Genomic DNA, 17,755 nt, shown 5'->3' with positions numbered 1-17,755 from the left:
CTTTCCCTGCTCCGAAGTTCCCTGTGTTGCTTCCAGTGAGGTTTTCAGTAATTTGGTGATAACTGGGGAAGCGTGGTTGCTACGGATAATTGTTCACATAGTTCTATGTATGTGCAGTTGGAATGGGAAGAGTACCCTGACCTGACCTGCAGGGTTTGCAGTGTAAAAGCATAGGCAAAGACTGGACAAGAGATCACGAGGCAGGGTGTGGTGCTGGTTTCAGTGCTCCTTTGTGCTTCTGCTTGGCCTTTCAGGAGCTTCTGTTGGACGGACCTGGAGGAGGGTGCTAGAGAGGCTGTTTCCAGCATAGCAACGTAAAAAGGAGTTGACAGCAGTGTGCGCCAGGGAAAGGGACTGTTGAGACTGAAGCACAGGTACTCCAGGTTCTGTCTCCAGGGCTATGTGACCTTTGGACTTGAACATCTCTGTGCCTTAGTGTCCAACCCATGAACTGTAAAGCAAGAAGGCAGCTGATTTAAGAGGTTTGTCTAAAACTAGAATTTTGGATGCAAGGCCATGCAGCATCCCAGCCTGGACTCCAAAGTGCCATGCTCCCCTCTGTCAGCTAAATAGCAGCTGCCCAGTCCTGTGGTTGGCTTGTATCCCACATGATAGCTAAATGGCTTCCTCAACCATCTCTTTACCTTCTGTGCTATGTCCTTGTTTTAGAGGAGCTGGGGCAAAATGAAGATGGCTCTTTGGTCATCAGTTCAGCTCCTACTTGAGATGCTTCTGCATTATTTCCCTAGGGTTGTAAGCGCACTGTGAGTGGCATCCACACGTGCAAAACATCTCAAAGAGCTACAGTCAGCATAAAGTGAGGAGCTCTTTACACGGCATCTGTTCCACAGAACCTGCTCAGCACTTACCCAGCTTGACAGCATGCTTCTGCAGCATGATGGGCAGTAAGGAAATGGGTTTCAATTTCCTTTCAAAAACCCTGTTAGGGTAGGTTTCAGTACTGACAAGTGCAAGGTGCTGCACCTGGGGAGGAAGAACCAGCAGCATACCTACAGGCTGAGGAACTCCATTCTCATCAGCACAGAGGCAGAAAAGGATCTTGGAGTCATTATTGATTCCAAGATGAACATGGGCTGACAGTGTGAGGATGAGGTCAGTAAGGCTAACCGCACCTTGTCATGCATCCACAAATGCATCACGAGCAGGTCCAAGGAGGTGATCCTCCCCCTCTATGCGACACTGGTCAGACCGCAGTTGGAGTACTGTGTCCAGTTCTGGGTGCCACACTTCAGGAGGGATGTGGACAGCATTGAGAGGGTCCAGAGGAGGACCACTTACATGATCGGGGGCAGCAGGGCAGGCCGTACGAGGAGAGGCTATGGGACTTGAACTTGTTCAGCCTCCACAAGAGAAGTCTGAGGGGATCTGGTGGCTGTCTATAAACTTACCAAGGGGGACCAGCGGGGAATGGGAGAGACCATGTTCCCCCGAGCACTACCAGGAGTAACTAGGAATAACGGCCATAAGTTGACTGAGAGTAGGTTCAGGCTAGACATCAGGAAGCACTACTTCACAGTCAGGGCAGCTGGGATCTGGAACCAACTTCCAAGGGAAGTGGTGCTTGCTCCTACCCTGGGGGTCTTCAAAAGGAGGCTGGATAATCACCTTGCTAGGGTTGTTTGACCCCAGCATTCTTTCCTGCCCATGGCAGGGGGTTGGACTTGATGATCTGCTCAGGTCCCTTCCGATCCTACCAGCTATGAAACTATGAAACGCAGGATAATAGGGTAGCTATAAACAAAAGTAAAATACCCTGTTTCCTTTTTCTTTTCAACCGCATATATAGGAAGAAGAGTAAGCTGCAATACTGAATGCAGAGATTCAGATCTGGCTGATGTCACAGTCTAATGGTTCCATAACCAGCCTTCATTTATATCACGGATCATGGAATCATAGAAAGTGAGGGTTGGGAGGGACCTGAGGAGGTCTAGTCCCGTGGTTCTCAACCTTTTTCATACCAGAACCTATTTGCTAAGATCAATGGGTTGTCCCAACCCACACCCCCCTGGCCTGATCCACAGTTCCCTGCTCCTCCGGGCCATGCTGGGGTCCCTCATTACTGACCCCTGGTCCCCTGCTCACCCCCCAGCCCTGCCAGTGAAGGCCCCCAGCTGCCCCCATCCTGCTTGGGCTGGAGTGCAAGAAGCAAGTGTTGCCCCTGTCCTGTCCCCGCCCACAAGCAATTAGTGTAGGCCCCTGTGCGTATGGGCGCTGGCCCTGTGCTGCCAGCCGAGGCATGCAGCTCCCTGCTGTGAAGGACTGTCCCCACCCCCTTCCCTCACTGAAGGGCCAGGTGCCTTCCCTCTGCTTGCCCCCTCCCCCTCCTTTTCTGGCCCACACCTGGCCACCTTCCCCAGCACTGGCAGGCAGATACACCCCACACATACCCACACCCATATCCCCCAGCTGTCCGGACAGTGCCCTGGACCTCCAACCCCCACTCCCCGTACACTTACCTGCATCCAACGGCTGGGGATGCTCCCATGACCCAACCTTGCTGTATGCTGGCCACATATGTCTGTGTGCACAGCTACATGTGCACCTGCTGCCTCCAATCGTCCCAAGCAGCCCCTTGCAGACTGGAATGCTGCCAGCTTGCAAGGGGAAACCTGTGCTTTCACACATTTTTATAGGACTTGCTCACAACCCTTTTAAATATTCTTGTGACCCACTTTTGAGTCGTGACCCACTGGTTGAGAAACACTGATCTAATCCAACCCTGTGCTCAAATCCCCAACTAGATCATCCCAGCCAAAGATTTGTCTACCTGGGTCTTCAAAACCTCCAAGGATGGAGATTCCACAACCTCTCTGGGTAACCTGTTCCAGTGCTTTACCACCCTCCTATTGAGAGTTTTTCCTGATATCTAACCTAAACTTCCCTTGCTGCAACTTGAGACCATTGCTCTTTGTTCTGTCATCTGCCACCACTGAGGATACAGCTGTGAAGCTGAGCCTGAGGGTCCTGGGACTATAACAGCAGAGTTGATGACTGTCAAAGATTTAGGTGCTCACATAGCATTCTGTGATTGTGGTCTGTTCTTGGGCTGTGCATGCCCAAGCAAAATGAGTAGGGGGAGCACTCTGAAAAGCTCCTTAATCCCATTTGCAGAAATGACTTGATCACTTTGACCCAACTGTTTAAAGGCAATTAAGCACCTTGCTGCTGTTGAGGGAATTGGATGCTTATACTCCTGGTATCTGGCCTTTTGCTTTCAGTGAGACTCCCATATTAGTCATGTCCAGATGACACATTTACTGTGACCAACAGGAGTGCCCTCATTCTTGATGTGCTGCATCATGCTTGCTGGTGTCTCAACCAGGACAGCATAGTCAGGGTTGGGCAGGTCAATTGTCACTACTTAGTGACAATGGATTGGATCCTTAATGGCACAGCGCAGACTTAGATACATAAAGCCAAAGCAATTTCACTTAACAACGGAGTTTCACTTAAAGTCTTAATTGTCTCTCTGCATATGATAATGTGAAAAGGAAGGTTATTTGATAATGTGAAAAGGAAGGCTAGAATAGAACAGCACTTCAGTTAATGTTTTATGCATTGGTTGCAGTATGACCCTTCTGAGTGGGAGGTTTCCAGTAAAGAGTGTGTGACATGCTTCTGAAAGAATGCATTATCAAAATACAGAGTGATTGGCTAAACGCTGCAGCCAGCCAAGGGCCTGAGGTTTTCATGTGCTTTGAAAACAGGAGGGGCACATTCACTCAAAGTGACCCCCTCCTGACTGATCTGCAAAGCATGTCTAATGCCTTGCCAAGTCTGCTGGAACTTTATCCAGAAGAGAGGGAACATGGAATATTTTTCCTTTCTTAGGTGGGTTTATATTTATGTTACTCCTGGCATCAAAAATCAACCAAGTGGCAGACTCGCAACTGTGAGGACGGATGGGGAAGTGTGCAAGGGGAAGAGGAGGGGCAAGCCATTACAGAAACAAATGGGAGTGGAACAATCCTGGCAGAAACAGAGTTGCTCCAACTGTCTGGGGTGATGTATTAAAAAACAAACAACAACAGCAAACGTGATCTGACTCTGCTTTATAGTAATATATGGCAAGAAGAACACCCTGCACTTGAAAGCTCATCTGAGTCTGCCCCTAAACGTCTCTTCACAGCATCTGATTATGTGTAAGCCCTCTGCTTTATGAAAGCCTGTGCTCTTCATCTCCGATTTAGTTAGTCTGTAAGGTGCAGATCTACACTGCCTTCTGCCTGACTTTCAACTGACATGGCTAACTATCTTTCTCTCAGTTGGTCCCATATAAAATCACCCACAACAATCCTTGTCTTTTGTAGTAACATAAGACATTTTGTGCATGTACCTGGGAGGGAGACATGGGATGAATTTCTAGACCTCTGAGGACCTTGTGGGCCAAACCCCATGCATCATGTGGCCCAGGGGGCTGCCTGTGGGGCCAGTAATCTGGCAATGAGAGAAGTAGTAATATGGCAATTAATGCTGCTGCTACTAAATTCCAGCCACACAAGGCAGGTGATGTGACTCTACAGTCTGGATTTGGCTTGGGGACCAGTCCTGTGTGCTGGATCTAACCTGCGGGGCTGGATATCTTAGGCATCATTGGTCTAGAAGTGTGCAATCTTGCAAAAATGAGGCTGTGATTGTGGGAACTGCTGCAGGTCAGAGCACTGCATGGGTGAACTTTACAGATGGAATTATTAACACCAATATAAGGGAATAGTGTGTGGTGAGGATGGGTGGCGCAAGGTGTTTAGCCTCCTAGACCGACAGTCTACTTTTTATGAATATTTGACCTATTAAAGGCAATGTGATTTGCAAATAGTTCCTTTTTCTGTTTGACTTCTTTCTTAAGGCCTTGTACATGGGCTGTTAACTCAAGTTTGTTGCAGTTGTCCTTCACCACAGTATCAGCTATATCATGAAGAGATGCTAAGCAGTCATTTTTCCAGCTTTGCAGATAATGGAATTTGTCAGAGGTGCTGAGGGAAATGTGGAAATGTTGAATCACAGAAAAGTAGGGCTGGAAAGGACCTTTAGAAATCTATCCCAACCCCCTGTGTGAAGTAGGATCACCTTTATCCAAGCCATCATAGAGGTATTTGTATTTAAAATAGGAAATTAATATTCTAATATTGCAGAAAAATGTTTGTGTGGCTTAAAAGCAGCTGTAGTATCTGAAGCTGAAGTACAGGTATGAGACACTAGCACTAATATGAAAACTAACTTGAAGTTAAATGGACTGTACACCAACTACTAGGGGAACACTTTATTTACCACCAGCTCGTTAAAACAATAGGAACAAGAAAAGAAAAGTCTGTAATGGAAAATGTGCATCTGCAGTTTTTGCTGGGATCTACTGACCTCCTCTGCTGTTACAAGTAACAGTTGTACAGGAATTATACTAGTGTACTTGATTTATTTTTTTTAAGAGCAAGAATTATGCACGTGTCTTTACTAAAGCATCTGTAACGATAGGGAGAAAAAGGTTGCAGTATTTGGACACTCCTGGGATAGCTAAATCAAGCTTTGTTGTGTCACTGTGGTACCACCAACAGTGCTATTGTTTAGTCCGGTGTTTTTTCGGTATTTTTGAAAATATCAGTGGGTGCAGTTTGTATTCTGTAGTCCCTTGTCATGGACTGGGAACTCTTTTATATGAGCATTTAATAACAACATGTTTTATTGTCAGAGCATTTAATGATAGATTAATTTAGGACCTGGACAGCTTAGAGCATTAATAATGTGAAAAGGGCAGCACATGGGGGCTCCTTAGTAAGTTATAATGGGATGTGAAGTATGTTGCTGATTCAGACCTGATCCAGGTCAGGAGTAACTTAATCTTGTGGCAGCCTGCTCAGTGGCCTTTGTAACAAGAGTTGGGGATCCTGTTGGTGCCTGTTGTTGGCAGATGTCTGCCTCACATGAACCACTGGTGGCTGCGACTGTATGCTGGTAGATGAAGCAGAGGGCAAGTGCTTTTTGGACCCAGTGGTTGATTTTCTTATCACTACTAGAAGCGATTCCCTCTACGCCAAAGTGGAGACATGGTGTCAAGTGAGATGGGCACTTAGAGTGCTGACTACAGTCCATGCTGTGTCCCTGCCACCCTGTCAGCCCACCTATGGACGGGCATAACAACTTCATGCTGTTCATGGTATATCACCTCTGTGGTCTGCTACCTCTGATAGTGATCTTAAAAACAGGATTGAACCATTGTGATAAGGCACCAAAGGGCCAGGGGAGCTTGGCTATTCTGAAATAGTTAAATGGTAAGGTTTTTTTCTCTTCACTGTGAAACACGCATATGTAGGAAATCAGGAGCAATGTCTAGGCAGGATGTATTGCTGAAGTGTAGCCTGACATGAACCTTGAACTGAACAGTTTTGGGTACACCCATACACTGTGAGAAACTAGCTGAGTGGTTAAAATAAAAACATGGTTATGAGAGAACTGCTTTCTTTCAGAGTAAAGACTAGCCTTAGTTTAGTCTTGGAAAAACAGTAAGAATTTGAAATGATGCTGAACATACCCCAAGATTTGACTTGGGTGTATTTCAGATTTAAAAGCTGATCCAGCCTCCCTAACAAAATTAGTTAAATCAAACTGCCTAGGAAAGTAAAATGTCTCCTGCCTCACCGGGAAGATTTTGAGAATGTGTACTGTGGGCTTACCAGCTTTTCTTTTCTAGTCTCTTTTTACTTAAACAACATAGAAGAGACTGGACATTGAGCAGACTAATAACAAACACCACCAAGATTTCCAGGCCAGAGGATGCAGCAGAAACTAGGTGGCTTAGATCTGGAGTTTCCATGCCCTGCACAGTCTCTGAATAGAGAGCACATCACACGCACAACTTCCTTCCCATTCAAGATGGCATGGACCTCTACTGGTAGTAGTACCAGTAACATTCCCACTGCAGCTGTAGAAGTGTCTTGTAAAGAAAAGAAAATTGGGAAAGTCATTTAATGCATTTCCAGCCTCTTGATTTCGGCTGCCGAAAATGCAGAGGAAGTGGCACCCAGTGACCAGCTAGCAGCAGATCCCTTCACGTGCCAGTTCTGAAATTGCTGTGGTATAGGTTTGAATGCAAAAAGTGGTCCCTAATAGCAGTGATTAAGGTTGCATCACCCTAAGTAAAAGGAGGAAAACATTGCTAGAATGGATTCTTCATCCTTGGGTTTAACAGTTGAAGATTGTTTCATTTGGTTTATTTTTGTTGTCTTCTCTTCACTTGACTGCAGCTGGTTTGAGGCCCTTCCTTGAATCCTGTAGCTTAGACATCGGTAATGGGACAAATGCAGAGCCACATTTAAGAGCCATAATGGGGTCAGATCCAATCCAGTCCAATCCAGCACCGTGTCTCTGATAGTGGCAAGTAATAGAGGCTTTAAAAGGATGAGTACGCATGCAAGACATGTCTGGTGTAATCCATTTCCCATCATTGTTAAACAAATGAAAAATGTATTTCAGTGGTGTGCAGGGGGGAGCGGTTGAAGCGAAACTTGGTGTGCCGGCTAGCACTCCTCTAGAAATGCACTGCTGTTATCTCACAGCAGCTGCCGAATGCTTTGCCATTGTATGATGAACCAAACAAGGGCCGGTACAGGAAATGAGCACAGCGCAAAGGACCATTGTGGGCTATATACAACACTCCTGCTTACTGATACTGATCTCTTCCAGCCTCGGGTTGCATTTCGGGGGGGAGGAGGGGGGATGGGTGCAGAGTGTCATCGCTGTACTGCGTACCCATGAATAATAATTTCTGTCCAGCCATCTGCCAGTTACCTTGTTGACTGCAGTGTGGTTCATTCACGCAGAGCTCTGGAAAGTAAATTTCAGGTCCCAGCTGACCCCAGATCCCAATTAGGAACACCTACTCCATAGCCTGTGCCTCATTAGCCTGTCTCTAGACATTGTCAATTGAAGTGGGTCCCCGATTGTTCTCCTGGGTCAGTCTGTGGTAATGTGAGGGAGGGGAGGGGAGCAGTGGCAGATGCTGCCCTTGTGTGGAGCAGCCTCTTGACTAGGATGTTTGCCATGGTGACACAGAGGAGAATTTGGATGGGTTAAAAAACAAACTTCCTTCTAGGATGCTTGGTGATGTTGGTCTGAGATGCTCCCCTCTGGGTCTCAGCGAAACTACGCGTCTTGTGATGCTTAGCATGTGTTCTTTTCCCTCCTGCAGGAGAGTTGCTGAGTCAGCCGCGACCAGAGGGAGTGACAGAGATCATCTGCCCGAAGAATGGCAATGAGCGAGTGAACGTCGCCCTGGTTTACCCACCCACCCCGACCGTGATCAGCCCTTGTTCCAAGTGAGCCCTGAGAGAAGCCCTGACCCCCCCCATTTCAGTTCACACCAAAACCCTAAATACAGCAAGCCCTCGCTAAGCCTTTTTGAGAAGTAGCAGCCGCACAGCCCAGGGACAGTTCTAATTATTTGTGGGACATGGACACCCCATTCCAAGAACAAAGGTACAGTAAGGCAAAACCCCATGTGTCCTCCTTAATCTTGTTTTGCTGTATAAGAAATATGTCTGAGGCACAGTTCTGTTTCTTGTTATGCAAAGCAGTGAATATTCTTTGATGGGAAGGGTGGGATTTTGGAAATAGCAGCTTTCCCTTACAGTCATTGCACCTGCAGTTTGTGCCCACTTAGTGAACTGCAAGTTGTCTAGGCCTTGCTCTGCTTATATCTGAGAAGTACAGATACTTTAGTGGGTGCTGGCAGCTCAGCTTGGGGATGATCAGGAGTAAAACCATGCTAGCAACAATGGAGAGGCTGGGCTTAGGTCACCTTGCAAAGGAGGTGTAACTGAAGGGTTTGTCCCAATTATAACATGCTGTCTCTGCAGCTGGCAAGAGAATGTCAGCTAGCCAACTGTGCTCTCCTGGGTCACCATCCTTACTGTCACTCTTGCTTTAAGATAATCTGAAACTACTTCCAAACACTATATATTTCCACCATCAGCCCCCATAGCAGGTCCTGTTTTAAATGGCTTTATAGGATGACCTGCATTCCAACTATGTGAATGGGACTTTCAAACACTGCTCTACCTGTAGTGAGAGCCAGTGCTTAGTTTTTCTGAAGCTCAACTCTGAATCGCAGCTACACATTCCTGCTCTGTTCTTCTGCATGTGTGAGATTAGTAAATTGTTAGGGTAATTTTTTAACCTGAGGTACCAACATATTAAACTGATTTGAGGTGCAACACACATGTCTTCTGAGTTCTGCTGCAAGTATGAGTTCAGTTCATCTCCAGTCTGCCTTCTGTAGCATCTAGCAATAGTGCCCCAGTTCCATAGTGGCTGTACTTATGACTTAGCTGTCAGGAAATCCATAGCAAATGAAGACTTTGCGCATAGCTTTATTCCAAAAAAGGACTGCGTTATTTAAATGACTGAATATCCACCATGTTTTGACTATTGGAAGAAAATGGAATGTATATTAAGCTATATATCATGAGCACTATATACCACAACAGACTCTTACTGCATTATTGCTTCTTTGTCCTTCTCTCCTCCAGATGAATGGAAGCACCAGTGCTGAAGGTTTTATATCGGGCAGAATGTGAAACCATGGTGTGGCTGGACAATCTGTAGCACTGCTGTCTGCTTGGGTTTGGAGTCGTGCATTGACAGGAACACCAGACTTTGGAACTCTGAACTGTTTCAAGTGGGCACACAGCTGAATGCTTCTCCCCTGAGGTATCCTTGAACTGAAGTGTACGCTGCAATCTGAAAGTCATGGATGACCGGATGGGAAGTGGCTATCAGGTGGCAGCATTCATGGCTGGAGACAAAACACTGAGATTGAAACTCATGGACCCACTGATTGCCTGTTGTGCACCCATTTGGACCTCTTGGTGAATGTAAAAATATTCAGTACTGTTTCTTTCAGGCATGCCTGAAGGAAGGTCTTTTGAGATGAGCTGCTGTTGGGGTTCCCTGGAATTGTTCCTGCACATGTGAGTGTTTGAGGTTGCCAGGCAAGTTGCTCTGTGAGATTTTCTTATGTGACTAGAAATAGTCATATTGCTTTAAAATCAGAGCAGTGAAGCAAAATAGCTAGTAATGACTCTTTCATCAGTACATTGTGCAAAGGCTTCTTGAGCAATTTGGTGGAAGGATAAGTGACGAAGCTTGTTAATAGAGGAAAGCATTTTATGTGGTCTGAATTCACCTATCTAACGGTAGGGCCTCAAGTTACTGAGCCTGGAGGTAGAGAGAAGCCTTTTGGACCACAAGGTTATAAGTATACATGAAATGAACCCACTTTTATACTGGATTTTGTATATCAGAGGTTAAGATGGAATAAAAGAACTGGCAGGATCTTGGCAGGCACATGCTAGATTATATTGAATGCACAAAAAATCTTTGTCACTTGTAGCTATCTGACACTAGGGCTAGAAGGAGATGTCGCCGATTTGAAGTGGATTAGCTGTGCCACGATGTGTCTTGGAATGTGTGTTTTGTCTGAAGGGTACAGCTGATGTGCTTCATTGTGTGAAATACATGTTGCCCCTTTTCCCACCCTTGATGTGGGACAAAAAGCAATATAATCTGTGCAGGTGGTTTTGGCTGAGTGAGGAAAGTGAGTCTGGCTGAGTGGGGATAGGGAAGTTGGGATTCTCCACTCAGCCAGACTCACTCATGCAATCATGCAGGGAAACTCTGGCTGAATGGAGATCTCCAGGATGCTGCCTCCTGTAAGCAGGGAATGCCAGGCAAGTGCTCCAGGGTCTTGAGGTCCCCCTTCACCTCCCTCCAGGACACCTGCCTGATGTGGCTGTAGAGTGCAAGCAGCTCAGGCTGATGTCCGTTGCAATAAAGCAGTAAAGTCTGTTACTGCCTTTTTTCATGTCACTGATTTTCCTTTGATGTGGCATGACAAAAGATAGTGACATCTATTTGCTCAACATCTGCGTGCCATAAAAATTTTTATGGTGTCACAAATGTGATGGGTGATATCTGTTTTCACCCCAGGAGCAAATAAACAGTAACCGTCTGGTAACCTGGAAGTGCCTTAACTCAGCGATGTGCACACCTGCTCTCTCACAAATGCATGCTCTATCTTCTGTGGCACTTATAATCATGAGTTTAGATGGTCATCAAACCTTGATTTATTTATTTTTTTAAATCCCAATCAGTGTTGTTCACTCCTGTTCTGAATTTACTGTTGTGCTACGGATGTGATGTCATTCCAATCCTTCCTGTTTAGCAGGGATTTCATGGTGAATGTGGTTGGGAATCTGTCACTACTCCTCTCCTTACTACTTGTTCTACTGATAAAAGATCTAACCAGTTACTGGTACTGGCAGACTCCTTGAGCAGCTGAAAACTTTTGTTGGAAGATTTTCCATTGGAAAAGGCAGATTGTATAGAATCAAAATGTCTTGTAGGACTGTACCAAATCTATTGAAACTTTAGAGCAGGCTTGTCCAACATACAGCCCATGGGCCGCCATGTGGCCTGCCAAGCCATTTTCTGTGGCCCGCGGTGCTGCGACGGGAAACGAAAGTAAATGCTGTTTACTTTCGTTCCCACCCCTTGTCCCTCCCCCAGCCCCTCAGCAGCTTCCTAATGGCTGCTGAAGGGCTAGGGAAAGGACAAGGTTCCCACATGCACTGCGTCAGCTTGACGTTGCGGACGTGCGTGTGGGAAGGGGAGTAGCCGGCAGCGAAAGCATGGGTCATCGGTGCGGCGTGGGGCGGTCCCGGGCAGAGCTTGCACTGGCCAGCACCGTGGGTGGTGAGCGGAGCCTGGCCGGGCACACGCGGGGTGAGGGGAGCGGGGATGAAACCCGCCCAGACCCTCTCCGGTCAACTTCCCTCTTGCTAAATCGCTGCTTGCACCTGGCTCTGCCCCTCGGGGCTGTGGCTGGGGAGAAGGAGGCATCATCCTGGGGCCCCTGCTCTGCTCCATGCTCACCTGCGTTGTTCATATTCCCGGTGGCAGGCAGAGAAGTTGCAGCCAGGAGCTGCCTGGGTGCTGCCCCATGCCTGGCTCGCATGTCCTCGTGTGAGTGCTGCCTTCGCTTCCTCCGCCTCCCTCCCTCCCCAGCAGAGGAAGCCCCTTTTTTTTTTTTGCTGGCTCCGGGCTGGGTCCTTTAAGCCCCGTGCCATGGGCGGTCTGCACTGCATCGGTGGGGAAGGGGCAGGGTGGTGTGGTACGGTGTGGGGATGAGCATGCGAGCATGAAACATGGCTGCCATGTCCCTGGGCGGGATGCTGAGGAGCCCGCGCAGGGGTGCCACACGCGTGTATGCGCTCGTGAGGGGGAAGCACAAGGTCACACTCATGCCTTCCTCCTCCACCTCCTCCTCTATGGGAGGAGGGAGGCAGGCTGCCTGCACGTGGCCATGTGGGAAGACTGGGCTCCTCGTCCCCAATGGAGCCAGACAGCGTCCTGAGGCACTGCTTCTCCTCCTGCTCCTCGCTGCTGCTGGAGGCCAACAGCCGGCTGCTCCTCCATGGCTTCCTCTACTTGGTGCTGTTCGCCCAGGTGTCCCAGGGGCAAGCCTGCATTATGCTTCTTTCATTCATAGAGAAGTGAGTAGAAGCGAAAGTGTTTATTTTAGTCAAGTGTTTGGTATTATTTCATTCTTGCTTTTATATTGTTTTTATTTTGGATTTTAAACCACATTTCCAGACCCATTTCATTGTCACTTCCTGCAACTTCATTGGTGTCAAAGGTCACGTGACATCACTTCCTGATGTGATACTGCTTCCTGTGAGGTCTTTGAATATGGCTCGCCGGCCCACTGGTGATAAAAAGTTTGTGATCCGGCCCCACATTCAAAAAGGTTGGACACCCCTGATAAAGAGGGAAACCTGGTTTCCTGCTAACCTTCCCAGTCTCCTGGCTGCCTACAAGGGGACTACACAAGATAAATGCCTGGCAAATAAGCGGATGACCTAGCTCCGCTGGGAGAAGTCAATTTGGGAGACATTTCAGTTTGGAGGTATTGAGAAAGCCCTTCTGAGTGGGTGTTTCTGTGTTTCCAGGGTGAAATGCATTGGAATGTCAGTTGCCTGAAAATCTGAATATTTGTTTGATGTTTTCATTCTGATTCAGCATATTAATTTATTGAAAAAAACTCATATTTTCTCAGGATGGCTGTTCCATTTCCTAGCCAGTCCTACAAAGGCTGTGCGTGAGGAGCACAGCATTTGCATGCTTTGAAACCAGCCTCAGTTACCTCATCGCCTGTCCTTGAGTAATATTGGCAGTAGTGTTTGAGAATAGAACCCATCCTCCTCCTTTCCCCAGCCCCCTGCCTCTCCACATGTGTGCACATACATGTAGCATTGCTGCCAGTGCTCTGCTCTAGCCTCAGTGCAGGGCACTGCCATCAAAACCTCTCCTAAACATGAAAGCTGCTAGCTGCCCCTCCCTCTTCAGAGATGCTCGCTGTCCTGTCCTTAGGGAAGAGGTGTTTCCCCAAATGCCACTGGGAGAGAAGGGCTGGCATTGTCCAAAAGCAGCTGATGGGACTCTTTGGCAAAGACATCAGGGATGGACATGCTGGCCTGGCAGGTTCCCATCCTCTATGAGAAGGCCTGTAACCCCCTGGGTAGCTTCCATTCTTTCACCCCAAGCTTCTCCTTCCTCCTGGGAGGGGAGGAGGCGCAGAGTTACAGTGGAAATGGAACCAGCAGGTTCTGAGTAGGAGTTACTTTGTAAGACTGTTGCTGGGACAGCTGCAGTAGACAGTACAGTCATAGCAGACAGATTCATTTAGGTCCTAGGTTAGGTTCTCCATTGTGGAGGATGCCCTCTGTCACCCTTCAGGCAAACCAATCCCTTACTACCTCTTAGAATGTAGGTGTGCTAAGAGAGGCAGCTGCAAGCGCAGCACTCACTGACTCCGGTCGACCAGCTCCCCATGGGCAGCGAGGCGCTTGTCTCCTGATCTCAGTGGCAGACACAAGCACTTGAGTTCTATTTGACCTTTGGAGAGTATGCAGAGCTCTGGGAGGGTGAGCTGGGTTTTCTTCTGGCTTGCGCATTGCCAGCCCACATCAATGCCATCCAGTTTGCAGGGTCCCTGCTGCTGGGGACGGTTTGCAAGTCCGAGAGGACGTGGTGCTGGGCACTGGGCTGGCAGGGTGAAACCCCTTGGTCCTAGGGCAGGGGTTGCCCTGCCACTTCCTGCCCCTGCTCCCTGTATCCCCCCCACCAAAAAAACCCAAAACGTCCCTCACCGGCCCAAGAGTTCCGGCCATGCTTTGCCCCAATCTCCTCCATAGTTTGAGCTCAGTTCCTCCTACCTACACTCCTCAGGGGTCCCTGATGTCTGGGGCTGTGGGGAACTGGAGCCACTGGCATATATCTTCCATCTCCAGCCCGAGCACCTTGCAGTGCTTGGTGGAGCAGCTCGTGTTGGATGTGGCCACGGGTGGGTCAAGGTGGGGATGGCATTGGGAGCTGGAGCGTTTGCCCAGAGCATTGTACTGCTGTTCCCATTTGTTGCACCCATCCCCTTTTCAAAATACTATATCTGTCCATGCAGACTCCCTCATGTTTGCCTGTTTAATCCCGTGTCATCCATTGGTCTGTGAATATGGTTTTTCCCTGTGCTGCTAGGAGACTTAACAGCTGCTGTCACCTCCTTTAGCAGTGCAGAGGGCTGGGTGGGTTTCCATGCTTGAGTCTGGCAGGCTCAGGGGTCAGCCAGACACTTAATGAGCACTTAGACTTCACTGGGAGCCTTTTGGGAGGAGAAGAAACACTGTTGTTGTAGAATGAAACTACATGCTCTTAAAAAGCCCTTATGCCTGTTTTTCTGGGAGGGGATCCTGCCAAACAAGGTACCTCTGCTTCCCATGGCAGGAGGCAGACCTGCTTTCACCATACAGCTGCAGCACCTCCTCTCATGCTTGCTGAAAGTAGCCCCTTAGTTACCAGTAACATCAAGGAGGTAGCTTTCTTGGTGCCAGGGTGCAGAAGACAAGCATCAGGCTTGTTGGAAGATGAGGGTGCTGTCCTAGGGCTCATTTTGGATTGGTGAACTGTGCAGCCATGTTGCTGCTGTGAAAGGGACTGGCTGCAGGCTCCCTGCACTGCATTTTCTCCTGTGCAGTTGCTTGAGCCATGTGAAAGGCTGCCTCTCATGGAAGTAAGAGAAAATTGGGATCTGAATGTTCAGTCTTGTCCCTGCTCACAGAGCAGATGTGACCTGCATGGATCCCCTGGACTTAAGTCTTAATGCAGTGTGGAAGATTGAAGACCTGCCTGCCTGAGGCTGCATGCATGTGGGTCTGGTACAGCTGTAGCCTCTGCAAACTGCAGGTGGCAGTCATATCACTAAGAATAGGAGCAACTGTGATGCTGCCACTCTGCAAAGCTGTGATAGCAGTAAGGCCCCCGGTGCAGTAGAGGCAGTGACATGGACCCTCTTATCTATGCAGTTAGCAGCTAGGACCCTGAGAGTGACATAGGGTGAGAGTGCACTTTTTCCTTTCCAGCATTCAGAAGTGTTGAGTGGGATCTCCACATTTATCCAGTGCCTCCCAGAACCCACACAGCACAGAGTCCAGGGACGCTCCTTGGGCTGAAGGTGGACTAGGACTAAGACTCCTTTTCCCACAGCTTTAGGGGGAGGGGGGAATAGGTGTTGACTTTACCACCTGGAGGTGGCCTCTGGAGGAAGATGGGTGGATAGGGGAAGGGGAGTTGTGGAGGTGGAGTTGGTAGCATGAATTGTGTGCATACTAGAGCTCTGTGCCCTTCTGCACTGGAGCATGGACCCCTCCACTAAGAGGCACTTGGATAGATTTCACTAGCTTGTTTAGTGCCTGATGAGGGTTCAGATCCTCAAGCAGTCCCTCTCCAGTGACAGGGCAGCTTGTACTGTGCGCTCCCTAGAGAAAATGTCCTTCTTCCTGCCTGCCCCAAGGAGAGTAACTGCCTGGCTGGGTGTGCACAGACAACAGCATCCCCACAGAGCTCTGCTGTGGGTTGTAAATCCCACATCATCGTGAGCAAGGCTTGGGTCCAAGGAACACTTCAGTAGAGCTTAGCATCATTCTGTGCCCCTGCTCTCAGCCCCCCACAACCTCCCTCCTGGCTTCAGCATGTCTGGGACCAGGGCCTTGTTCTTTCCCTGATAGAGACCTAAGAAACTCCTCCTTAAAGTTATCCTGTTGGTTATTGTAGATGCTCCCCCTGGCTTTTTGAACTGAGGCAGAGGGGTGTTCCTCTCAGTTTCCTGCTCCTGATAAGGATCTGGATGTGTTATCTTAAAAGACGATACTTCTTTTCCCTTGTGCTAACACTGCTGCATTGTTTTATCTCATTCTGGACCGTTTTAGGGTCCATAAAACAGCAAAGAATTGCTTGTGAGAGGTGAACTGTGAGAAGAGTGGGTACCAAGGAAAACAGCAGGGACCTGTTGAGACTGAGCTGTGTTTGGGGATCAGGAAAGGAGTGATGCTTGTGGTGCTCCTTAGGGAAGAAGAGACTGGCCCAACTTTTCAACCTTGGTCAGGGAGTTGGTATGCCCCATGGGCACATGGTTTGCGGGTGGGAGACCTCACTTCTCAGCACTGCTGGTGCCCAGGGATGAGGAGAGGACTGGTCCACTTGGCAGCTTTAAGAGGGGAAAAGAATTGAGTTTGTGTACAACTAGAAAAGTAAGAATCTGAGCTTGTGTTGGATGCTCATTCTCCCTCTCTAGTTGCATGCTTGAAGTCTTGGTATCCTAAAGTCCCTAATTCCTGGTTCTGTAAATGTCCCTAAGGGTTGATTCCCGGCACAGTCCTGCCACCAAATGCCTTTGGTCCTTTCTGTACTGTGTAAGGTAGCCCCAGAGGCTGTGATGGTGGTGGTAGTAGTAGTAGTAGGCACTCTACAAACATCGAACACTGACCTCTGTCCCTGTCACTGCCTGTAGGACATGATTTACAAATCTGAAATATGTGACTATTAGCTAGATATGTGGCTTCATATTATTTTAAGCTGTCTTTATTTGAAACAGGCTCTGTTTTCTCAGATGCTGTTTATCTTGCTTGAAGGGAAGTGCCAACATTTTCAGGTGTCACAGGTGCCATGATGACAAGAATAATGTGTGTGTGTCTAGTAAGGATACTGTGTCTGGTATTTAAAAGTGCTGGGCCTACCATACAGCTGTTTGCCAAAAGCTTCTGTGAAAAACCTCTGCTCAGTCATTTTTATACCATCTTTGCCATTAGTGATCCGTAGGCCATAGGTTGGCTGCTTAACCAGGTCTTTGCAGTGAATGGTCTCAAATACGTTGGAAGGTCCAGAGCCCTTGGCTGACAGAGAGGGGGCAGAAGTGCTGTGACAGGACCCTGGTCTGATGGAAGTCTCTGTGCACTGAGCTACGAGAGTGCCTTCTGGCTAAAAGTGATATAAATGTTGCATGACCCGATGGCACACATTAAAACAGGGAGTCGGACCCCACTTTCCAGATGAGCATAGTGTTTATCTGCACTTCCTGTACCCAGAGCATTAGGGCTGTGTGAAGTTTCGGTAGCCGATTCGATATGGAGAAGATTCAGCCCGATTCAACAACTGAATCTCTGAATCCAAATCAAATTGGGAGACCAATTAAAAGCTCTGAATTGAATCGGAAGCCTCTGAATTGATTTAGAAAAGATTCGTGCAATTTGGAGATATGGCCATAGACTAAACAGGCAGCAGTCCTTACCACGTTGAACAGGACACAGCTGCCTCCAGCTGGTAAGTCTGTTGTGGTGGGTGGAGGGGGGAGGGAAGG

At 48.2% G+C, this 17,755-nt stretch overlaps 1 protein-coding gene across 1 annotated transcript in view; it reads left to right on the top strand.

Annotated features, from left to right (window-relative positions):
• The window catches only part of MFHAS1 (malignant fibrous histiocytoma amplified sequence 1), a gene marked incomplete at its 5' end in the record, with an annotated part of 75,697 nt that overhangs the window by 53,237 nt on the left and 4,705 nt on the right, over positions 1–17,755 (top strand). Inside the window, 2 exons of the mRNA XM_025206553.1 lie at positions 8,201–8,327; positions 9,540–9,980. Of these exons, the coding sequence (XP_025062338.1) occupies positions 8,201–8,327; positions 9,540–9,543 (131 nt within the window). The remainder of the gene's footprint in view (positions 1–8,200; positions 8,328–9,539; positions 9,981–17,755) is intronic.

Source organism: Alligator sinensis, unplaced genomic scaffold (genome assembly GCF_000455745.1).
Source record: "Alligator sinensis unplaced genomic scaffold, ASM45574v1 scaffold989_2, whole genome shotgun sequence".
NCBI lineage: Eukaryota > Metazoa > Chordata > Crocodylia > Alligatoridae > Alligator > Alligator sinensis.
This window is presented reverse-complemented; position numbering and strand designations above follow the sequence as displayed.